This window comes from Aythya ferina (genome assembly GCF_964211825.1).
Source record: "Aythya ferina genome assembly, chromosome: 6".
NCBI lineage: Eukaryota > Metazoa > Chordata > Aves > Anseriformes > Anatidae > Aythya > Aythya ferina.
In genome coordinates, this window is record NC_140303.1 from 18,041,694 (window position 1) to 18,066,815 (window position 25,122).

The 25,122-nt window shown below is 33.5% G+C and overlaps 1 protein-coding gene across 1 annotated transcript in view; it reads left to right on the plus strand.

Annotated features, from left to right (window-relative positions):
- TTN (titin) overlaps nt 1-25,122 on the plus strand; it is a 243,431-nt gene that overhangs the window by 95,872 nt on the left and 122,437 nt on the right. Inside the window, exons 116-149 of the mRNA XM_084523042.1 lie at nt 180-257; nt 423-503; nt 937-1,014; nt 1,499-1,582; nt 1,902-2,000; nt 3,449-3,526; nt 4,597-4,671; nt 4,871-4,945; nt 5,210-5,293; nt 5,591-5,653; nt 5,978-6,046; nt 6,293-6,370; nt 7,361-7,444; nt 7,725-7,805; nt 9,943-10,026; nt 10,231-10,548; nt 12,481-12,558; nt 12,750-12,827; nt 15,668-15,745; nt 15,948-16,031; nt 16,263-16,346; nt 16,541-16,870; nt 17,494-17,574; nt 18,578-18,661; nt 19,135-19,215; nt 19,863-19,943; nt 20,581-20,664; nt 20,873-20,950; nt 22,017-22,094; nt 22,656-22,733; nt 22,947-23,057; nt 23,798-23,878; nt 24,583-24,666; nt 24,978-25,058. Of these exons, the coding sequence (XP_084379168.1) occupies nt 180-257; nt 423-503; nt 937-1,014; nt 1,499-1,582; nt 1,902-2,000; nt 3,449-3,526; nt 4,597-4,671; nt 4,871-4,945; nt 5,210-5,293; nt 5,591-5,653; nt 5,978-6,046; nt 6,293-6,370; nt 7,361-7,444; nt 7,725-7,805; nt 9,943-10,026; nt 10,231-10,548; nt 12,481-12,558; nt 12,750-12,827; nt 15,668-15,745; nt 15,948-16,031; nt 16,263-16,346; nt 16,541-16,870; nt 17,494-17,574; nt 18,578-18,661; nt 19,135-19,215; nt 19,863-19,943; nt 20,581-20,664; nt 20,873-20,950; nt 22,017-22,094; nt 22,656-22,733; nt 22,947-23,057; nt 23,798-23,878; nt 24,583-24,666; nt 24,978-25,058 (3,243 nt within the window). The remainder of the gene's footprint in view (nt 1-179; nt 258-422; nt 504-936; nt 1,015-1,498; nt 1,583-1,901; nt 2,001-3,448; nt 3,527-4,596; nt 4,672-4,870; nt 4,946-5,209; nt 5,294-5,590; nt 5,654-5,977; nt 6,047-6,292; nt 6,371-7,360; nt 7,445-7,724; nt 7,806-9,942; nt 10,027-10,230; nt 10,549-12,480; nt 12,559-12,749; nt 12,828-15,667; nt 15,746-15,947; nt 16,032-16,262; nt 16,347-16,540; nt 16,871-17,493; nt 17,575-18,577; nt 18,662-19,134; nt 19,216-19,862; nt 19,944-20,580; nt 20,665-20,872; nt 20,951-22,016; nt 22,095-22,655; nt 22,734-22,946; nt 23,058-23,797; nt 23,879-24,582; nt 24,667-24,977; nt 25,059-25,122) is intronic.

Sequence of the window (25,122 nt, forward strand, 5' to 3'; positions counted from 1 at the left end):
ATTGTCTCTCCTAAGTAAAGACAATACATGCTGCATGTCCAAAAGGTTGTACGATGTATTGTGCTGTGGTGCTCAGCTGCTTGTCCAGATATTATGCTTTATAAAGCAATTTTGTCACTGAAATCTGGATAAGTGTTACAAAAACTAAAGTTCTCTCACTTTGACAATGCTTTCTAAAGTGCCTGAGGTACCGAAGAAACACGTTCCAGAAAAGAAAGTTGCTGTTACTAGAAAGGAAGTGTCTCCCCCAGCAAAAGGTACAGCATCTTTTGAAAGTGGACTTTTACCAGCCCTGTACTATTGTTCTAACTTCTAAACATGTGTATGTAGACTTTGTGTGCTATGTTATATGTCTGTTCTTACCGAAGACAAACTCAAAAACATTGGAAAGAATACTGAAACACATTTTAATATCTTTAAAGTGCCTGAAGTGCCTAAAATACCTGTTCCTGAAGAAAAAGTACATGTTCCTGCTCCTAGAGAAGAACTTCCACCTGCGAAAGGTATACTTGGTGATGGACTATACTTAAATATCTGTTTCTGTTGTTGTTTTTGTCGCTGTTCTTAACCTACCTGTGTCAGAAAAGTACATATATATGTATATATATTTAAACTATAATTGTTTGTACATATATAACACTTTTTAAGGTCAGGTAACGTACTTGAACAGCTCTTTCTTCAGTTAATAAATCTGTTTCAAAACACTTTCCAGTGAATAGTTTAATATTTTTTTTCAAATATTTGTTGATCATCTTATATCTTTCCATGTTAAGTGTATTATTTATGTGTTCTGTGGTGTTTCTTGGTATCCTTCTAAACAAATGCCTTTCTATAAGGCATCTTTCAAAAGTAGAATCTTTCAAAAACAGTAGATTTTTCAAAAAGTATATCTTCCAAAAACAGAATTCAGTTGTCTTACATTTTATCTTTTTTAAGTGCCAGAGGTGCCCAAGAGAGCTCCCCCAGAGAAAAAAATTGCTGTTCCAAAAAGAGAAGAAGCTCCACCACCTAAAGGTATACCTAAATAGAATATCGCTCTTTTCTTGTTATCTTAAACATCTTGATTGTGTGGGTAAATTTTCATTTTGATTGTTAAGTAAATCTGGTTTTGGTTGTACTTCAGTTATATTAGCTATGTACCTTTTGTGTCAGTTTTGTCAGTCCTTTAGATGTAGTCTTAAAACACCTGTAATTTGAGTTATTTAATATTATTTTAATTAATATACCTGAAGTGCCAGAAGTACCCAAGAAAACAGCTCCAGAAGAAAAACTACCATATGCTCCCAAAGTAGAAAAGGCTCCACCTGCAAAAGGTACAATATTGTTTATTGTAGTCTTCAGAACTTCAATATTTCCTTCAATTTGCTCAGCTGTTGTGTTTTATAAACAGAATATGTCCATGTGCAATCTTCTTTTTCAATAATACATTTCTGTTATGTTTCCTTTGCCAGTTTTGCACTTTCTAAATCCTAAAACTGAACACTTTTTTTTTTTTAAGTGCCTGCAGTTCCTAAAAAATCTGTCCCTAAAGAAAAAGTACTTCCTGCTGTTCCTAAGAAAGTTGAAGCTCCTCAAGCTAAAGGTACGCTTTCCAGTAGAATGAAAGAATATGCCATTTCTCAACTTCTGTGTGGTGTATGTTCTGTGTTGTTTTCAGTCATTGATTTCTGCTTGCTCTGTGAATTGTGTTGTACTGATTTTGTGACAATTCATCAATGGATTATTTTGTATGTGTTGTTCAGTACTTACAAAAATATTATTTGTAAATGTTGAATCTCTGTTATATGTTATTTGCTCAACGCCCTGAAACAATTCTTTGGAAACTTAGATTTAGCATCTTGCAACATTGCTTCCACACTGGGATTAGAAATTCATCCATTTAATGTTATTGTCTTTCAAAGTGCCTGAAGTGCAGAAGAAAGCAACTTTTGAAGAAAGAATATTCACAACAGAAGAAAGAATATCTGTAGCCATTCCAGAGGAAATTCCACCACCTGAAGGTATTCTATAAACAAACACTAGTGAGAAACTTGTACTAGAAGTCTGTTGTTCTAAAACCAAGATCAAAAAAAAAAAAAAAAAAAAAAAAAAAAGGATTTGTTATTTACCTTGAATAAGTTTTCTAGTGGAATACTTTATGGACTTGCAGGCAGTTAAGATCCTCTGAGTGCCACTTACCATTTCAGTCCTGAATGCCAGGATCCCACCCCACTGACATGAATGGAAACTCTACCACCAAACACAATGATCTTAGGATCAAGTTCTCATGAAATCACAGTAAGATGTATGTGTAGGTGTATAGTGTTGAGGTTAGACTCCACTACTTAGGAATGTAACTATGAATTTCTTATAATCCCTACAATGTTCTCTGGAGCCCTGCAGATAGGTAGCAGTACTATGTTCTCTTCAGCTTTAGCTTCTCACTAGCTCTTTTAGGTCAGATTCTCATATGCAAGGGAGGTTGAGATCACTTATTTTAAGTTGGCATAATTCCAACAAAGATCTGTTTCGAGATATCCAATATCAACATTGTGACTGTTTTCCTATCCCATTAATGACTTGCCAGTCAATACAATTAACATATTCTCTTGAAAAATAAAAATAATTTTTAAAAAGAGTTATGGAAGTTTAGTGGAGGACTTAGTGTTAAGTCAGAGGTTGGACTAGGTGATCTTGGAGGTATCTTTCAACCTAGATGATTATCTGATTCTGTGAAGTTATCCCTGTCAAATATGAACATGCAAGTACATATATTCATATGGATAGATATATTGTTAATTTCTGTTCCCTGCTTGTCAACCTTTTACCCTCAAACAAGTTGATGTTTTCCCCCATGCAGTCATATTTGTAGATATACGTATGCCAGGTTTTCCTTTCACTACTTGACCTATCCTTATGATCTTGGTTTTGTCCCTCTTATTTTTATGTAGCAGGATCAATGAAAAACATCTAATTCTTTTGCCCTTGTCTCCCCACATCAGTTGTTGTGATGGAGAGGTTTGGGGAGTTAAGGCATTCTGATGTACTGACCATTGACCAGTGAAAGATATTTGAGACAGATAACACCACACAATAGGGTACATGGGGCATGCATAACAGACATCATTTAGTGCAAGTCATACTTATGTGTGTGCATGGCAGTTTCATAGAATGAATCATAGAATGGCCTAGGTTGAAACGGAACTTAAAGATCATCTAATTTCAACCCACCTGCTCTGGTCAGGGTTGCCAGCTACTAGAGCAGGCTGCCCAGAGCCGCATCAAGCCTGGCCTTGAATGAAGGTGAGCTTCTGTATAGTATGCATAGTTTCTGTATAGTTTCTGAAACTTCTGCAAGTTTCTGTATAGTATGCATATCTGCCAGTGTCATGCAGAACTTTTCTTGATCTTCTTGCCCATCCACTGATACATCCAAGAAAAACCCTAAAACTAAGTATTTTCTTTAAAGAACCAACAGTTGAAGAATGGGCTGAAGAAGAAATGGAGGAAGTATCTATTTCCATTCACAGAGAGGAGATCTCTGAAGGTATGACCACAATTCAAGAATACTAGGCAGAAGCAAACAGATTTTTATTTTTTATCAAAAATATCATAGATTCTAATTTAGTCTAATTAGAAGGAAAATTTACTACTGAATAAATACGCCTTAAGTTTCATATCTTACAAACTTTAACACTATGAATGTCTACAATTTCTTTGACTTGCTTCTGAAAACTGTGGTTAATCCTGTTTTAATAGGGTGAAAATAATAAGTTATCTCTTAGGTGTTGAGAATTATCAGCCCTTCACTATTTTTTACAAGAAAAATCTCTATTGAAAATTACTTTTTCACCTTGTTTCTCAAATGAAGTAAAGTCTCTTCAGAATATCATGATGTACTGTTTCCTCAGGCTGTTTCATGGCAAAATGACTAAATTGTTTCCGCGTGTAAATTTATTGGTGGTAACATACACTGATTGCCTCAATTACCTTTACAGGTGACACCATAGAAAGTATTTACAAAGGATAGCTTTAGCCAAAAAAATTTCTCAATATCTGGGAGAGAGAGTTTCTCAAAATAGACAAATTCTAATATTAGTGAACTAGTGAGCAGAGGAATGGAAAGTGCTGATCTGGCATTTTAAATGCTGAACATTTTCAAATTCCACAGAAATACAAGATAGGAGCTCAGTCTCAGTTCTGTTTAAATTGCTTGGACTTGTTAACTTCTTCACTGAAAGGGTTGTGAGGCACTGGAACAGGCTGCCCAGGGAAGTGGTGGAGTCACCATCCCTGGAAGTCTTCAAAAGACGTTTAGATGTAGAGCTTAGGGATATGGTTTAGTGGAGGGCTGTTAGCGTTAGGTTGGAGGTTGGACTCGATGACCTTGAGGTCTCTTCCAACCTAGGAAATTCTGTGATTCTGTTTTATTGGCTTCAGAGGAAGCAGGAGGGTTTGAATCTAGTTTTTGTAACCTAGTAATTCCAGGGGTGTCTTTTAGTAATGCACACTGCTTATTCTTGTCTTATCAAGTATTTTATTACTTACAAAGGCTATAAAGACAGTAATAAATGTCAAATACTGAAATTCAAGTATCTTTATTTTACTATTTTCAAGTGACCGAAGAAGAGTCTTACTACATAGAGGAGAAGGTAACTCTTCCTAAAAGAGAGGAGGTCCCACCCACTAAAGGTACACATTAATTTCATTTATGAAATATTGATTGTTTCAGTGTTCCTTGTTTCATCAGTCTGAGTGTTGTCACTACACGTTTCTCTAGTTGTTTTTGTGTGTGTGTGTGTGTGTATTGTTTTTAATATATTAAGGAAAGCATGCATGTTAAAGTGGTACTTTTCCTCTTTGTAAAACTATGTATTGTAATCTCTTAAAGTGACTGAGAAGCCTAGGAGAGTGGTCCCTGAACCAAAAATTCCAGCTGCCCCTCAGGAAGCTCCAGCAGTTAAAGGTATAAAACAGTTCCTCATCTGGGTCATGTATTCTTGTTTCTTCCAAGGGGGTATTGTTTGCCTTGCTGTCTTTCTATGTTGACATGTGCAATGTCTGCTTTCAGTGATGAATGGTTGTCTCAAATTCCATCTTGTACTATGAAAAGTTTGTGATAACTCAGTAAAATTTTACTAGTTTAAAAAAAGAAAAAGGTAATAGACAATTACAAATAAAGCAGTTTAATATTATTTCTCAACTTTCCATCTTACTTATTTTTCTGAAGTACCTGAAGTTCATAAGAAAGCAGCTCCTAAAGAGAAAGTACTGATCCCTGTTCCTAAGAAAGTGGAGGCTCCACCAGCAAGAGGTATATCAGTGGTTTGCTCCTGTTGAAAAAAATATATATAATAATAATGACTTTACTGCTGCATTCTTTCTTTGACATATATCATGATATATATCTATAAATAGATATATCATACCAATTTTCGTCAACATCAATATCAAATTTCTTCAACATTAAACATGTACTTATGTCTGTTTGTTTACAATGTGGACTGTGTTCTCTGTCTTGCTAATGGAATTTATAAGCTATTTCATCTTTAATGTTATGCCTTTTGGTGAGATCAATCCAATTTTCTAAAGATGCACAATCTTTTTTAAGAACCTCCAGAAGAACAAGTGTCCATTTTCGAGAGAGATTTTGAAGTAACTCCCTCAACCAAAGGTAAACAGAGAATGACGTCATGGAGTATTTTTGGTCAGTCTTGTAGTACTTGTATTTAGGCATTTTACATAGATAAATTTGGTTTTATTAGTATCTGAAATCTGTCTGCATCTTCCCATTCTTTTGGTTATTTACTCTGCTTTGTTTGCACTGTGCCTGTAAAGTACGCTCTTTTTCAGTGTCTTATTTTTGTTATTGAAGTTTCTTTAGCATTTTCTTTTACAAAAAAAAAAAAAAAAAAAGGCAGATGAAGTAGAAAAATCAAATATATCTGCATTTAAAATACTACAATTAAATATTCTTATTCTTTTTAAATGACTGAAGTGCACAGGAAAATTATCACAGAAGAAAAAGTTGCAGTTGCTAAAAAAGATGAGGCTCCACCCAAAAGAGGTATATAATTTTTCAGAGCTACACAAGAGAAGTCTTGTTTCGGAATACTGATTTATATTTGTAATGTCTGATTGTAACAAAACAAGTTGTTTCAATGTTTGCTGTCGTTTCTTTATTTGACTTAAAGAATTGTCACGTCTCTGCTTTTGTGTTTTGTCATCTGATCATGTTAGCAAACTGTGATTAATTCAAAATCTTTTAAAATAAACATTTGTTTAATAAATAAATAAATAAATTTAATGCCAGCAGTGCCCAAGAAGACTCTGCCAGAAGAGAAAGTTCGTGTTCCAGTTTCACAGAAAGTGGCAGTTCCACCAGCTAAAGGTATATAAGTTCTTTTGAATGTAGAGAAGGCTTCTAAATATCAGATGTATGCATGCATCATATTCATCATCTGCCTGGTAATACAAGGCTCTCCCCAGGCTCTCCCAACTTGATTTTAAATTAAACACAGTTTTGTCATCTCCCTTGCAAAAAAAATGCAGAAGGTAATGGAGAACAGTCACACACCTGCATTCCTTGCATTTTCTAAGCTACTAGTAACTTAATTGATTACACTATCTGCTTAAGAGCTTTGGAAAGCTGAATGAAGACATTTACTCAGCGAAGACAATTTATTCAATAAATATCAACACATCTAGGAAAAAACAATCAATGTTTTATAACATAGTCAATATTCAAAGTGGAGGGTTTCAGACTTAGAAATACGTCTTCTGCTTCTGTGATTTTCTTGTATTTGAAAAGCTATTTTGTAATGTATACTTTATATGTGGTCTTTTGTGATTAAGTAATGTTTCTGAAGAGCCTGGAGACATCTCACCTTCATCTCCATCTTTGTATCTTCATGTTGTGTCAATATGCTGTTTGCTTTATGATGTGATTTGCATTTCCATTCTGTCTCTGTATTTCTTATTCTAATATTTTATGTATTATTTTAGTATCTTATAATATTAACGCTTGATGATATTTTTGCTGTTACTAAACTTGCAAGGTCTTTCAAAACATCAAATTTACCTAGGGAATTTTTTCTTGGAAAAAAAAAAAAAAACAAACTAATCCTATACAAAATACTTAATGCATATATAGCTACTATGCATTAAAATTTCAGCTGATCATTTTCTCTGTGAATTAAATGTCTTTATCTTTGTATGTTCAGTGTAATTGTTGTGTTTATTGTAAGAGAAGTATCCTTGATATGTAAACATGCACTATTTCCCCATAATTGTTTGCCCTTAATTCTTTTATATGAACTTTGTATGGAAGCGTGTTACTCCTTTTAGAATTTAGTATTCTTACAACTACTCTTTCTTAAAGTGCCAGAAGAGCCAAAGAAAATTATCAGAGAAGAAAGAGTATCCATTGCAGTTCCAAAAAGAAAAGTGTCACCACCACCAGAAGGTATTCCTGCCCATGGATTAATCTATGAACTGACTTCCCTAAAGCTCAGAGCTTTAAACCTGCCACTGGCATGTTACTTAGAGTTCTACTGCCTCAGCATCGTCCCAAATGAACCTTAACAGTGCCTTTGAAAAACACTACATTTTCCCCAATTACCCTGGGTGTGGGAGGTGTCATGAAATAATAATTAGTTTTCTAAGAAACACTTAATGGGATATTTATTATTGTACACAATATTGCACCAGAGAAAAAATGTTAAAGTTGGACTCTGTCTTTGAAGTACCAACAGAAGAAGAACGCTGGGCTATGTCAGAGGAAGTATCCATTTCTCTTCACACAGAAGAGGAGATTTCATACACAGGTATGAACAGACTAAAAAGATTCTGTGTCCAAATTTACAAATTTTCAACTACTTAGCAAAATATCCCCCCCACCCCCCAAAAAAAAGAAAAAATAATAAAATAAAAAAAAACAGCCAATCATAAATTTTTGTCCAATGCAAATCACCAGTAACTGGTTTATCCCAAAGGTGTGTGTTGTAGAGTACTAAAGGTACCCAAGGGATTCCAGAATAGCATTCCATTCTCACAAAAGTCTGAAATTTTCCCTCTTGGCTTATTGCTTTTGTCATAGTTGAAGACCAACCCTTTCACTAGCCCATCCTTTGCAAATCTTGACACCTCTCAGACCTTTGAGGAAAAACAGGGCAGCCTTTTTCTTATTTAAATTAACATGCTTTCCTCTTCTGAAAAGAAAGTGTGTGTTTTCCTCTTCTGTGACAGCAATTTCCAACCTAAATCTGAAAGTCAAAGCAGCAGCCTTTACCTTTGCTCTGTTTCCCAGCTGGCTAAGACACTTAGCACAATCCCATGTATTGGACATACCAGTTCAATGGCTTTGAAGAAAGTCTCTTAATTCATTATCCTATTACTTTGGGTAACAGTCTATTGATTTATGGAAAAAGAGTCACAAGATTCCTCATATTTACTACTTTCAGTCCTGTTGTTGTTGGTAAACATTATCAATCACTCTGAACATATCGGTATGAATTGTCACACCAATGTGAAGTTAAATAATTTATTTAGTCTCTCTATTGGAGATATATGAGGGTAAAGGCAGATCATGATTATTATAAGGATAAAAGGGGAACTTTGACTGTCTATAAGGCAGGAATAATATTCTAGTTGCTCTTGGAATAGAAGGATCAAAGCAAAAGGACATCAGATTCAACAGTTCTCCCATAGGATGCCAAAGAGAGGTGGTGTAGCAGGGTCAAAACAATCAAAAAAATACTTGAGTTTCCTGACAAGGATACTGATGCACAATGCAGGTTTTGTAATCAAATCAACTGAAGTTACCAGGTCCAATCAGTTTTAGTTTAAGATTTCAAACGCACAAGTACCTGACCTTTACAATTATACATCAAGAGGGATTTTGCAAGAAAATCTTTAAGGTGGTGGTCACTGTTCACATTGCCTTAAAACTAACACCCACAGCAAACATCAAAAGTCGTGGTAGCCGTTCACCCTCACTGTAGCCTACCATGAAAAAAGCCTGCATAAATTCTCAAATCTATCACTGACAAAATGGATTCCATCTCTAAATATCAAAATATCTCAGGTCTGTTAAGAAAAGGCCAAAGTTATTCTCTTAGCAAGCCCAGCTGTCTCCCAGACATTAAAATGCTAGAGTCATTTTTTTTGTTCAGTTTCCTTTGATATTGGTCACAAAATCCCATGAGACCTGCCTCAGAAGACAAAACCTATGCACTGCTGCTCTAAAAAAAAGAGAATATGCTGCTTGAATATAGTGTGCATTCTTTCCTGAATAAATCTTACAAACTAAACATATTTATATCAATCTTTTGGAAATTTTTCTGCCATTATAGGCAATGGTTGCTTGTCATGCCTGAATAAAGAATCATTGTATAAAGCAATTGACAGAAGACAAACAATGCCTTCCCCATTGAACAATGAATTCTTTTGCCTTTAATTAGGTCAGAACTCTTATCCATTGTCATCCACTCACACAGCATTTTTTTCTATATGCTCGTTTTTCTTCATTTGGAGTTTCCTTTGCAAATTTTTTGTTGGCAGTGATTGAGACCTTGCTCTATTGCTGAGGTAGTATAAGATGTCACTGTTGTGGATAATGGCAGCCACAGAGGACATACATGCAATTTAGTGATTTTGTAGCTGTTTGAATTTGGATTTTGAGTTCTGCACATCAGGAACCTTAAATCCACTGCTGGCAGCAGAGGATGAAGCAGGAATCATCTCTGATACTTACGTTGGAACCTTGAAATGTTTGTTGTTGTTGTATTGAATAGCAGTCTAATTGATTCCATAATTACAAGTCCAGTTTCAATATATGTGGTTGTCTTCTATGTATCAGCCATGTATTTGTAAGATATTTTTAATGTGTTTTGACAATAATATTTTTGCTCTTAAACACCACTTTTTCAAGTTATTAAATATAAATGTACTGTATTTTTTAAGTGCCTGATGTACCAGAGAGGGCTATCATTGAAGAAAGAGTACCAATTTCTCCTCCTAAAAAAATGCCAAGAGCACCAGCCAAAGGTATACTGGATAGAGTACTGAAATATGATTTACATGGTTTTTTTTGTGTCTTATATGTTCCATGTACAGAGAATAATACTGATTTGTTTTCTAAGGAATGTTTGTCCTTTAGTGTAATTCTTACTTGACAATGCTTGTGATCCTTAGCGTCAGTAAGATCTACATGCTAAATTTTAAGATTCTTTTCATTGATGTCTTTTTAAGTGCCTGAAGCACGCAAGACAGTTGTCCGAAAAGAAAAAGTGTATGTTGAAGTTCCTCAGGATGAAGAGGAAGAAGTTCCACAATATGAAGAAGTAACCAGATATGAGAAGGAAGTAATCCATTACAAGGAGGAAGTCCACCATTATGAAGAAGTTAGTCCCTATGAAGAAGTTCCTCAGTATGAAGTTTCTCAATATGAAGGGGAAGTCACCCATTACGAAGAAGAAGCTGCTTTTTATGAAGAGGAAGTTCCTCCATATGAAGAGGAGGAGGTGGAAGCTCCCCAGTATGAACAGGAGGCTCCCCCACCAGTTAGAGGTATACTTTAATTTTAGAACTGTGTGAAGAAAAAACAGCATCTGTTCCTTCAGTTAATGTATCCAAGTTTTGTTTCATATGTTCCAGTTTGTTTACATCTTACTTTTTCCAAGGCATTTTATGAATAGAATATACTGTAGAAAACAAGCTGGGCTGCTATATGCCTACTCTTCACTTCTACATATTTAAATGTTCTATGTCATAAATGTTAATTCCTCTTTACATAAATTCTGTATAACCCACTAAGAAAAATTAATTTAAATTTATCTTTTCCTTGTCTGAGATCAAATTTTACTATCAGCCTCTGAAATGTTTAGAATTGTGTATAAGAACTTTGTGCCATGAACAAAATTATTTGTATTGAGAAAATACGTGGGGTATTTGAAAATAAGTGATTTTGGAACACTAGTCTTTTTTACTTCCTCTCAGAAATGTTTGAGAAAATCTATAGTTGTTAGTATATTTATTTTTGAAAGGGAACAATATATTGTCATGGAACACAATAAAAGTTCTATTAAATCTAGTTTAAATCTCTTACATTTAGATGTTTTCCTTAAGGTTAATGTATACAGTGATGGTGTTAATTTTCACTACTTAGAGAGGACAGCTAGCTTTGGTCTAGGTCTTGCTAATAAAGTTTTGCTTCATAAAGAGATAGGCTAACTATATCTATTTTTCCAAAATTATATAATCATCTAAGAGTACATAAAAGAGTATATTTTCCAGTCCTAATTCAAATCACATAGTGCTTCTTCTCCAAAGGGAAGTTCAGGATTTCTTTTGACTAACTAATGAATTTCAAAACTATTTTTAACATTGTTTGTACTAGAATTTTGATACATTGATTAGCACATTTTCCTAGTAAAGAAAAGGCCATGCTGCACACAGCAAAATTGAAGTTTATCCCAAACAGGAAGTATTAGGATTGGCTGAAGTTTTCTTGACTTTATTCTAGCAGTTAAGTTTAATTCGTACGTGCATCAATCTCTCTCCAGTATGCTCGGATCAAATGATTACTCTCCTATCATCATAAAACTTGTATGGATATTTGGCCATTTTGGAAGACAAAAACTGTTAAGATAAAGTTTAATTGAAATTTTTGCCTCACTGTAGTTAAAGGGAAAAAATCTACTTACTTCAGCATTCAGGATTTTATTTTATTTTATTTTAATTGAAGAATACCACTCATATACAATGTCCGTACCCACCAAATTGTGGTATAAGCTGCTGGGTACTTGTCATATATTTATAGTTGTGTGTTAGAGTTAAATCAATTGATAAACTTGATCTGCTTGCTTTTTATATGTAGATAGCACTTGGAAAAATCTGAAAAATAAAATGTAATCAGCAATATATATTCAAGATATACACAAAACCGGCTTATTCAACCTGATAAGATTAGCACATTACATGCCTGAGAAATGTTAGGATCATAGCTCTGGGGGAAAATAAGGAGAAAAATAGTGAAACCATAAAGTATTTAATAAAGTAATTCAAGCAGGCTTTTATTGCAATCTTTGTTTTCATCCACTGTTAGCATTTTAATTTGCTCCAAAAATTAGAGGAAAAAATTAAATTTGTATTTTTGCAAGTTTCCCTGCTATAATTCTTCCTGATCTTCTTTAATAGCTGGTTCTAAAAAGTCACTCTCTGTCTTCTTACGCTAAGCAACAGATAAACCCTTGAAATTAAAACTTTTTTTTTTTTTTTTTTTTTTTTTTTTTTTTATGGCATTAGTGGCTGAGCAGGAAGAATGGGGTTACAAGCAGTAACCTGTTTTCTGTTTTATTTTGTCTTAGGGCTCAAACCATTTTAAATCATAACTGTATGTTTTGGTTATGTACTTGGGATTTGTGCTAGGGGTGCTTGCTTGCATTTATGTTCCTGTTGATTTCCAAGTAAATACCTAAGATATTAATGGTATCTTTCAAGTGCCTGACGTGCCCAAGAAGGCTGTTCCAGAGGAAAAAATACCAATTCTGAAGAAAAAAGAAGCTCCTCCAGCAAAAGGTATATAATCTCTTGATGTTAGCAGACATTCTCTGAATTTGTAATTCACACTATATCTTAGATGCATTACTTTTTCTGTTCTTTTTGGAGGGGGCTCCGCATATGAAATATTTGTTCTGCTGTCTTTTTTGTTTTATTTCTGTTTTGAATAGTTTGTGGATTATGTTTTAATTAAAATAATGTTTTTGAAGTGGCTGAGGTGCCAAAGAAACCTGCACCTGAAAAGAAGGTCCAAGTGCCAAAGAAAAAGGAAGCTCCCCCAGCTAAAGGTATAGCAACTTGTATTAGCTGTGATCAGAAAGGTCTTCTAGACTTTATTTATCTTCACTTATGTTAAACAATATGAAAGCAAAAGGATTATTGATCTTAAGAATGGTGGTTCTATGTGTTTGTGTTAAATTGTTTTGTGTATCTGGCTTTTATGTAAAGGTGTTTTAGCTGCTTATTCTAAACTCATTTTACAATAATATCTTTAAAGTTCCTGAAGTGTCAAAGAAACCTATGCAAGAAGAGCAGGTTCCTGTCCTTGTAAAGAAAAAGAAGGATATCCCACCAGCTAAAGGTATATCAGCTCTTGCCTAAATGTTTGAAAAAACAAAATGTTCTTTGTTCACCCTTCCTCTTTAATGTAATATGAAGAGTCTATTCTTGTTAGTTCATTTTGTCATTCCATTATATTGATTCGTGCCATTCATATTGATTCATTCGATTTTTATCGATTCTTTACACTGTGGTTCAAAAATGAAATTCTTAAACTGCAACTCTGTTTTTAAAGTGCCTGAAGTACCAAAGAAACCTGTGCCAGAAGAGAAGGTACTTGTCCCAGTAACGAAAAAAGTGCAAGAGCTTCCACCAGCCAAAGGTATACCAATTTCTGATTCAACCAAGTCATTCTAATTTTATTTCTTTGGCTTTAGAAGACAGCAAGTAACAAACCCATTCCTCTTCACTGTGTTGTGACTGTTATGAGCATTTCTTTTTGTCATGGGTGATACACTTATTCTGTGCTTTGAAAATGTCTATGTTTGTGTCTTACTATTGTCTGTCTTTTTTTGGAGAGGAACAAAAGATAATTGTTATTTACATACCTGAATTATTTAAATGTACATGCTGTTTCAAAAACAGCTGCTCCAGAAGTTAAACAATATTTATCTTCCAGAGATAAACATTAAACAGCTATTCTCTTCTCATAAGTGAACCCGTGGACAATGTTTCTTGTTGTTTCTGTATGATTGTTATTAGAATTTCACTGAAGTATCATAGCAGTTTGTGATGAATGTACTTGATAATTTAAACTCTTCATCTTCTGTGTAAATCATCCGTCTGTTTAATCTTCTTACAACTAAATACTATCTTTGAAATGACAGAAGTATCAAGACCTCCCCCTGAAGAGGTACCTGTTTTTGTTCCTGAGGAAGAGGAAGAAGAGGAAGCTATTCCAGAGATACCAGCAAAAGGTATAGCATTTCTTCCTGAAAATTACCAAAGAGCTCTGTCCAGTTTATTAAAAGACCTTAATCTCTGTTAGTTGTTTTAAGATGAATGTAAATCTTAATTATCTTTTTGAAGTGAGTTTTGATGGTCTAAATATAATTGAAAATTTCTTATCAAAACAATATCTTTAAAGTGCCAGAGGTGCCCAAGACAGCTGTCCCAGAAGAAAAAGTGCATGTTGCAGTTCCCAAAGTAAAGAAAATTCCTCCAGCTAAAGGTATATCACTTCACAGTGTGTACAGATAATTCTGCTTCCTTATATTTCAAAGAAATCTCCTTTTAAAGATCAATTTATAGTCATTCAAAGTCAGATCCTTGGTTCTAGCACACTTTTGCTTCCCAGCAAACAGTACTAGATTGCAGATAGGGCTTGATTTTTCATTTTGTTCTAGACTTTAATCAGAACTCATGTTCCCAAGGAACAATGATTAAATGACGTTCCTGGAATAATGTCCGATGGGACTTTATCTCGAAATTCTTCAATTCAGAGAGATCTTTCCGACATGCACCTTGAGAATGCATGTTAAAATTTCAAGACTATTAGCTAAATTTACACAAAATAAAATGAAAGCACATTGGACTCTATAAATAACCAGAAAATGGACCCTGTCAGCAAACTCTGACAAGTTTTTACGTTAAAAACTTAGACTAAAAATCTTCAACAACCTCTCATTTGTAGCATATGTTGGTTATACAGTTGCCAATGATGATGTGTAATTAAGAATTGGGCAAAAGAGCTAACCCTCATGTAATTCTTATAACCCAATTGCATTTTGCTATTCTTAAGGAAAGAATGAAAAATAATGAATTTAGTTTGCCTCATGTTTATTAGTGTTGTTAGTTTAAAGTTGGTGTCCTTGTGTTTTGTGTTGTGATGTTTTCTTTGGGATGTTGCACGAGTAAAGTTTTTAATATCTTTAAAGTGCATGAGGTGCCACAGAAAGTTGTGCCTGAAGAAGAGGAAGCTTTTCCAGAGGAAACTGTACCAGGAAAAGGTACAACATCTCTTCCAAGTTACCCATGTAATCTTTTGAGTTGATTAAAATGCTTCTTTATTTCTTTTTCTGTGTAAACCTTGATGATCTTATCAGGGTGTTTGTGATCTTGTTTCATGTTTTTAAATGTTTTTGGTGCTCTGAAAATAGTTTTAAAATGTGTTTGCAAAATAATATCTTTAAAGAGCTGGAGATTCCTAAGAAACCAGTCCCAAAAGAAAAAATACCTGTACCCACTCCTGAGAAGCTGGAGCTTCCTCCATCAAAAGGTATATAAATTAATAACTAAGAAAACAATCTGTGCTGTTAGTCTCATTCTCTAGCTATATTTATATTATATTGTTTGTTAATGTTATTTTTGTGTCCCTTCTGTCTTTCTGTATTGATGTCTCAGAATACCTGTCTGATTCCTGGCAAAAATTAATTTCTGAAATGCTTTGACTTGCTCATGAAGTCTCGCATTGATATAAAATGTCTTTTTATTTCAATTTCTTTTTGAAATACTTTAAATATGTTCTTCAAATTAGTTGTTTCATTATGTATGTATGTATGTTGTATTCTGTTGTCTTTCTAATATTACTGGTAAAGGACATTCTAAAAAGAAAATAATATCTTTAAAGTGTCTGAGATGCCTAAGAAACCTGTTTCTGAAGAGAAAGTACCTGTTCCTAAAAAGGTGCCAGCTCCACCAGCCAAAGGTATTTCAGTTTGTAAATGCTGTGTCATTAATAGATAATACTCTTCATACAAGTTGACCTTAGCATGAGCCTTAGTATGTCTGTCTTGCATTATATTTGTCACAACACTGTAAGTTTTTGTTCTGCTGTTGGTAAGCTTCTTGGTTTGTGTTTATTTAAAAACTGTGCAACAAGTACACTGAAGTCAGTCATATCTTTAAAGTATCCAAGGTGCCTAAGAAAATTGTTCCTGAAGAGAAGGTGACTGTTGCCCCCCCTAAAAAAGTGGAAGTTCCTGCTGCGAAAGGTACATATGTTCCATAATGTTGTTAATATATATGCTAAAATACTTTTGACCTTCTTCGTTCTGACTTTTGTCATTGTTATATAAGATTTCTGCTCTAATTTATGTCAAAAATCTTCAGTATCAATGTTTGCATTGTAAAACCATAACACTGCTTATTGTGTTTGTTTTTGTTTTTACTTATACTGCTTTAAGTTTTCATTTTAATTGCTAAAAGAAAACCATATCTTTAAGTCCCTGAGGTGCATAAAAGAGCTGTTGCAGAAGAGAAAGTACCTGCTGTTGTCCCAAAACCCAAAGAACCAGCACTAAGTAAAGGTACAAATATTTTTTTTTCCTCTTCACTCCTAAAATCTTTTAGAATATATATACTGTTTCAGTAGCATGTTCTTATATTTTAAAGTAACTTATGCTTGTGGTTATCAAACACATTTTCTGTTCTGTGTGGATGGTCTTGAACAACTGTAAAGAATATTATTGTAAAGTTAGTAACAATAATACTGTCTCTAAAGTGCCTGAAATATCCAAGAAACTCATCCAGAAAGTCCCTGCTCCTGATCCTGTCATGGAGAAGTATGAATATACATATGAGGAGTATGAGAAGTATGAGACATACGAAAGTATTGAAGAGTTTGAGAAGGTTGAGGAATATGAAGAAATTGAAGCATATGAGGAACCTGAAGAACCTGAGGGATATAAGGAGATTCAGGAACAGGAGTATGAAGAGGAAGCTGAGGAGAAGGAAGATATCTATGAGAAGTATGAGTTTAAGGAGAAGGAAGAGATCTATGAGGAACATGAGGAGGTTTACGAGGAGACTTACAAAATCCCACCAGCTATAGGTACATCATGTCATGATTTCTTTATTCTTATCATTGTTTGTTGAGTTTCCAGATACTGCTTAAGCCTCCATCATTATATATTTCCCCATTTATACACCCATGTATGTCTGCTGCTGGTGATGATACATCCATTCAAAAGTTGTCTCCTACTCCTTCCTAAGGAATTCTTCCCTTCAAAGTCGAATAGAAAGATTCCCCATCTGACTGACAGAGCTAGTGTAGATATGATACAAGCAAAGTAAGTTATAATTTTCTGGTGTGGTTCAGATTCAGTCTGGATTCAACACTTTCCCATGTCAATGTGTTTCTTTTTCCCAGTTTAGCTCCAATGAGTTACAGAGATGTTAAAACTCATGTAGGGCCTTACTTCTTATCATGTTTACGATTACAGGATCATAGGATCCCTCATGCCAAACAGAAATTGCATCCAAAATGCACCAGAAATACGTACACTGAAATTTCTTAGCTTTTGTTGCTCATGATCTGAGTCAAATGTCTGTTCTTCTGTCTCTGCATAAATTAGTTGATTCTTCTAAAATGAGTGATTGCTCTGCTTGATGTCTTTGTGTCTGTTGTAATTCCTCATAAATAACTTAAAATCCATAATTAAATATTTCTTAAAGTGCCTGAGGTGCCTAAAAGACCTCTGCCAGAAGAAAAAGTACCTGTTCCAGTTGCTAAAAAAGAAGCTCCTCCAGCTAAAGGTACGCAAGCTATAAGATAAATTTGAAAACACAGCCCTCTGTCTTCTCAGAATACTCAATCTAGTAGTCAAATCTATTTTGATTTGACTACTAGACCCTTGACTTTCTTTTCCAATGCAGTGAAAGACTGGGATTAACATACTAAAAAGATAAGTAAATACTTCTTAAATGAATCAAAACTTAGACAAATTACATGCATTGTGATGGCAAAGGAATTGTGAGAAGGACCTCCACTATTTAGTAGTTTACATGAGAATGTAAATTACATTTTTTATCTAATGATTGAAAACAAGCAGATGTAAAAATTAATAAAAGTCCATTGAGCTCAAAGTCTATGTCAGTTAAAATCTAGTTTTCCGTCAAATCCCCAAAACCAAGGACTTTCTTCACCCTAATTACAGGCTGGAGCATGTAATTAGGGTGAAGAAAGCATGTAATTAGGGTGAAGAAAGAACACATATGATGTTAATATGTGTTCACTGTATCAGTCTTTATAAAAGCTAAGGGTCATGAATATAAATTGTCAGTGTATGTTAGTAGAATTCCTGTACTAGTCCAGAGTTCTGTAGTTTTCTTTTCAGAACACTTAATTTGCCAGAAACTCATCTTGCACTCATTTTTTTTTAGCTGTTTCTCATTCAAATTAACAGAATGAAATCAGTGGGAAGGGGCTTAATTTTTACATGATGATTTGGAGTTAATTGATAGGAAATGATAACTTTACCATATTCCCAGATGGTATTAATACAGCTGACAGTCCATAAAACCTGATTATTAAGGCATATCCTGCTCAAATGTTCGCCAAACAATGAGTGTGAATCCAAGCAAAGTAGCTGCGATGTGTGGCCTTCAAGGTCACCACCCAATAGCAATGGCAATACAGTGTATTTTGTATTTTTCTAACTTCTGTGGCTCTTTGCATTGCTTGCTTCTTGTTTACCTTTTATTCTTACATAATATTAATACTGCAAAAATTCTTAAAAACACAACAATATTTTTAAAGTGCCAGCGGTGGTGAAGAAGCCTGTTCCAAAGGAAAAAGTACAACCTGCTGTTCCTAAAAAGGAAATGATTCCACCAGCTAAAGGTATATACTTCCTCTGCATTGTCCTCACAAATCATGAACTCTGATTTCAGTCTTTTGTCCTCATTATTTGTTGAGAAACATGTGTCTGTTTTATGTCTTCATGGTGCTTTTTCAGCTGTTTGTGATTGAGTCTTTTTTGCCTGTTTATGTCATTTTTTGAAAATATGTAAGTTGGGTTGAAAAATGTGTGTTCTGTCTTTAAGATACATATGAAAGAAGTTCAGAAAGAAAGAATATCTTTGGTCATTGTGAAAAGGAAGCAGTTTCCATCATCCAAGACTATGGCTGTCTTTCACTAAAACGTTTTTAATGTTATTCTTCAGTCTAATCTTCAAAATTAACATAGATATTCTTTCAGGAAGCATTTAATCCGTTGTTGCTTCATCAATCTGTCTTAGATTTGTTAGATTTGTTCTTCTTTCTAACTTCTTCCAAGAAATTTAAAAGCCCTAAAAGCAAACAATGTCTTAAAGGGCTGGCTGTTCTCAAAAGACCTGTTCCTGAAGAAAAGAAACCTACACGTGCAGCTGAAATAGAAGTTCCACCAAAGAAAGGTAGAACCTTTGATATGAGATTTTACGGAAAGGAAATATTTGCATTGTTTACCCCAACTAACACCTTCTAAAAGAATCCTAAAATTCTTTAGGCCATGACAAGGATATAATCTAGTCTCTAACTGCAGATTCAGCTCTGAGTGATAAATTGAATGCTCTTAGGCAAACATTTCATATATGTGCTATACATGTGCTAGATGGTAAATACACTGATTTATGAAAGAAAATGTGATGAGAACGTATTGCTACTTACACCATCTGTACATAAAAGCTTCAGTGCTTTTATTTTTGTGATGTAGTTGTAAATTCAATTTAAACTGGGAGTTGGAAGCAAGTATAATGGTCATGATATTCTGAGAATTAATACGGCAAGAGCAAGTAAGTTTAAACCAAAAAAGCTGTTATAAATACCAGAAAGAAATATCAGCATGAAGATGCAGAGAGAAAAGCAAATGGCTTATTCTCTTTTAGAGCAAAAACAATGAATTTTCTACATAATTCATTGTTCTAGACTGTATATCTTTCATCAAAATGCACAGTATTTGGGCCATTAAAAAACCTTAGTTTTCTAGGTTTATTTCTGTTTGGGATTTTACAAGTTGAAAAATATTTTGAGGTTACTAAAAAAGGGATAATATCTTTTCAAGTTCCTGAGGTTCATAAGAGAGCTGTCCTTGAAGATAAAGTATCCACCTTTATTGTTGAAGATGAACCTACTTTGTATGAAGGTACATCAGTGAAATATCTACCAAGAAGTAAACTGCAGAGATTCACGTTCTAGGTTGTTTTTTTAAAACATGAGACGTTTTCAGTGTATGTATTTTTTGTAGTTATTTAAAAGTAATTTCTATGCATGTTTTTGAGACCTTCTAACCCCAACATTTATAGTTTAACATTTTTTTAGATGTTCATTTCTTTCCTATTGTTGGGTGAAAAAAGCGTAAGAGAGAAGCTAAATTTCTGATCCAGGAAAACACTTCAGCACTATTAGAACAAAAAAATGGACTAAAGTAGATGTTGGCTTAAAAACCATCCTGAGTATGTCTTAGTTCTCCGTGTTACATGGGACATTATATTTGAATTGAGATTCCCATTTCCCCATCTGGAGTTAATTATCTATATCCCAGCTCAAAATTAATTAAGACAACTAACTAGAAAATAAAATGAAATATTTTTGAAAAATTGTATTATACTAATTGAGAATGATCACTTCTAGCAATAGTAGGTAAATGATCAGGCTGAAATGAGATATTTATGTTCAAACAGGTCTTTGTCCATATACATGTCTGTGCATTATAAGTTGTCTGTCTAATTTTGTCTTGTAAATAATATTAAAATCTGTAAAATAAACTAATATCTTTAAAGAGCCTGAAGTTTATGAAGATCTTCCAACAGAAGAAAAACTCCCTGTTGTTATTCCTTGTAAACCAGAAGCTCCAGCAGCTAAAGGTACAGCAACTATTCAAACAATATATAAAGTGATGTGTACCCTACAAATCAGTTATTCATTGTCATCATTCCATCTGTGCTCCAGTCAGCTATTTAATGTGTTCATTCTAATGTTTCCTTAGATACTATGTGCTTGTCATTGCTTCTTTGTTTTGTTACTTACATTTTGTTATATGATAATGTTCTTAAAAACGTAATATCTTTGAAGAACCTGCAGTGACAAAGAAAACTGTCCCATTTAAGAAAATACCTGCTGCTGTCCCTAAAGAAGCTCCTCCAACTAAAGGTATACGATCTCCAAATGATTTTTTTTTTTCTATTCTCACAAAATTGAGGTACTAAGAGGTACCTCATACTTGATTTTTCTGAACAGCATTATAAAGTGCTATATACATACTGTTTTCTCCCCTTTGATTTCCTATTATAAAAGTAATTTATTTATCTGAGGAGAGAGCATGTATACAGGGAGATCAGAGATGAAAAACATATAATCATTTTGCAAATACAAAGAAATCCAAATATTTCATCAGCTTTCTTCATATGTTAAACTAATGAATGAGCATCATTCAGGAAAACAAATGTATGTTTGTGTAAATTCTTATTTTTGGCTTGTGTGAGGGACTGCTCAAACATATTAATACATTTTGCATCAAGAATTTAAAATTTAAACAGACAAATTTATACAACTACTCCCCCCTCTCAATAAATAAATAAATAAATAAAAGAAAATTATTAGACAAGTAATTCATTACAGGCCCAGGGATTAACCTTATATTTTTTAACTTCTTGTCATATTCCATTTCCCAAACTACATTCTCTGTTGCTATTAAAAAAAAAAAAAAAAAAGCCATTACAGAGCTTGTTCCTGAAGCACTTTTCCCAGTCATGTCAGGGTTTCTGATAAAGATAGGTTAAGACTTCGATTCCAAAAAAAAAAAAATTCAAAAACCCCACAAAATAATTTTATAGAAACATAAATTTGTAATATACAATTCCAGTGTTGAAAAACTATGACAAAATGTTTGATTAACTTCACTGGAGTTTTGCTTTACCTTTTTTAGGTAATTTTGAAATTTCAAAAAAATAAAAATGTTTGAATTGACAAAATTCCTAAAGGTTGTTTGATAACAACAACAACAAAAATTATTATCCTTTCAGAGAAGAGAAAATTCAGACCTGTAAATGTTAGGAGTTCCAAAACCAGAGAAATGCATGAAGTTAAGTTGCCAAGTAGTATTCACAGTTTAATAACATATATTTTAATATTTTTCTAGTAGCATTTTTTATGGTTTTACAAAACTGTAATACTTATTTCCTACTGCAAATTTGTAAAATAAACCAATGTTTTTAAGTTCCTGAAGTACCAAAGAAAGATGTCCGCAAAGAAAAAATACCTCCTGCTCCATCAAAAGAAGCTACGCACCTTAAAGGTACAAGACATTCTGACTGGGGTTTGAATGATAAAAGATATGTTTTCATGTGTATATCTTTAATGATTTTGAGAAAATTCTACGTATCATAACCTAAAGTGTAGTTAGCAGCCACTGTATAAAATTAATAAATATATATATATAAATATTTATATATATATATATCCTGGAGTTGTCCTTGAGGGGAAAAAATTGTTTAGATTTAGGGTCAAAAAGCAAGGGACCCTGCTGCATGAGATCAGTCCAAGGAAACAGACAAATTGAAAAATTGATAGAGAGTAGTTAGAGAAGTCCATTTCTCAGCACTCAAGAAGTAGGTCAGTTTAGAACATAACAAAAATCTTTCTTCTTGCAACCTGCAGAGGTCAGATCATGGTAGTATACAAGGTTATTTCTTCCCTCATTTATAAATTTGACTAAATTTGAGGGTTGATACAAAATAGACCTGTGTGTCTTAAGATGAGCTTGAACATTTGATTTTCTCTGTTATTTTCATATCGTCTTGTTGTCTGAAGATATTACTCTGAGTTAATTTAAATATTTAAACTAATATCTTTCAAGTACATGAAGTTTATGAGGAAATGTACATAGAAGACATTTCTACTGTTCATAGAGAAGAGGAGGCTCCACCACGTAAAGGTATATGATCTTCTTGATCATCTTTCCTGAAACTTGCAACGTAATGACCTCCAAAAAATTAAATTAATAATGTTCATACTTTATGTATTGTTCAGTATAACTAATATTTGTGTGCATTCTTTTTGTTCTTTACTTACGTGTCTTTTTTTTTTTTATGTATGACTTGTCTTTCTGTCCTATATAAATTCTTAAAATGAACTAATATCTTTAAAGTGCCTACAGTAGTTAAGAAAGATGCTTCAGAAGAAAAAGTGCCTATTGCTGTGCCTAAAACAACAGAACCTACACCAATGTCTAAAAGGCCAGAACCTCCACCATCTAAAGGTACTTTAGTTGCCCAATAAATCTGAGGTTGTCTTCTTTTGATGATAATATATTTTGTGTTTCTTGCGTCGCTACTCATTTAATAGTTTATAATCCATGTCAGTTTTGTGTTACTCATGTTACACATGCCTGTTCTTCTGTTTCTTTACTAGTCTTATTTATTTGTATGTTTACTTAAATAATAAAATTTAAAATCAATAATATCTTTATAGTGATGGAAGTGCCCACAAAAGGTATCCCTGAAGAAAAACCTGTTCTTCAAACTTCAATTTGTTTTTTGCTGAGACTTTTTTGAACATGTAACTGTTGTCAGACTGTCTTTTAACATCTACTTGTTTTGTCTTACTTCTCTGTATTCCATATTTTATATTTCTATTTCTCAAAAGTACATATCTTTAAAATTTCCAAGCTACCTAAGGAATCTGTCTCAGAAGAGAAAGTACCTTTTGCTGTACTTAAAAAGACAGGAGTACCACCTGAAGGTTATATGTCCATAAAGGTGACACTCTTTCTCTTGGGCAGAAGGGTTAACATTAAAATAAAAAAATACCCTTCATTTCTCATTTATAAAAATTCCTAGTGCTGTGTAGTACTATACAAATCTTTTGCATTACATATTTCTTTTCATGTCTGATCTTATGAATCTTGACAATATTCTTCTTGTGACACTCTTTCTTCTTAATATCACACATCTTTAAATGCCTTACATATAACAAAAATAAATGTTGTTTTCTTTAAAGTGCCAGAAGTGCCCAAGAAAATTCCAGAAGAGAAACTACCTATTACTGTGCCTAAAAAACTGGAACCAACGCCAGCCAAAGGTATGTTTCATTACATATAACTAAAACTTGGAAGAGAAAAAAAACTCTACCCTGATTTGGTGAATTAGTTTTTGATTGCTTGTATGTGTTGTACTATTATATTTATTTTCTGTGGCCACAGTTTGTATGTTACTGCTTTAGAAACTCTCTTTCCTGAGTGATAGCTGTAAATCAGTGAGTATATCAGTGTATCAGTGAGTTAGAAATACTCATGAAACTGGTCAGAGATGAGACCAATACTCAAGAACTACAGAAGAAATCTTACAGTAAAAAATTAGCTGCAAAATAGCGTTTAAGAATCTCAAAATACACAGTGATACAGTTGTCTAACACAGGGAAAAAGCCTCCATGAAGAGACAAATTGATAGAGATGACATCATCATGCACACAAGGAAGGCAGAATGGACAACGGCAGCCTTTAGTTGAATGCAGATCCAGGGAGGTCATTGACTTAAATGGAAAAATAATTTAATAGGGATTAAATACAAGGATGTGTTTAAGTCAGCCACCTTGTTGATCTGCATGTGACTAAGGCTTTAAAAGGCTCTGAGGTTTTACCTCAGACTTTACAGGGGCATAAAGGAATGTAAAGTCAATAAACATATTAGATCAATGGTTCCATTAATTTTCAGTTTGTACTCCAAAGTTTTGAATATAGCTGTAAAATCCTACATACTGATTGAAAATATTTTTTGTCCTCAAAGAGCCTGAAGTACCCAAGGAAGTAGTTCTAGAAGAGAAAATCAAAGTTCCTGTGCCTAAAAAGCCAGAAGTACCACCAGCTAAAGGTACTTGTCGTTAATAAATCTATAACAATAATTTGTTTTCCTTCATTGATAAAATCTTTTGATACTATTTCCCCATCTTTTCTGTCTCCTAAACTGTGATTTATATACTTCATTTTTGGAGCAGACTCTTTTTTTCCCCTTGATACTCTCAAATGTCTATCAATCTTGATTGAGAGCAAAACGCATATTTGGTAAAGGATATTATCTCTAATTCATCCTACTTGGTGTCCTTTTGTTTGTTTCTTTTTCTAATTTAATGCTATTTAAATTTCTTTATATTCTTTGTATTAACATAAGTATTAATTTTAAAGTGCATGAAGAGCCCAGGAAAGTCCCAGACAAGAAAATACCAGTCACGGAGCCTAAAAAAACAGAAATTCCACCACCTAAAGGTATTTGTCATTATGGAGAAAAATAAAATAATAAAAAACAAAATGGAAAATATTACTCTATTGT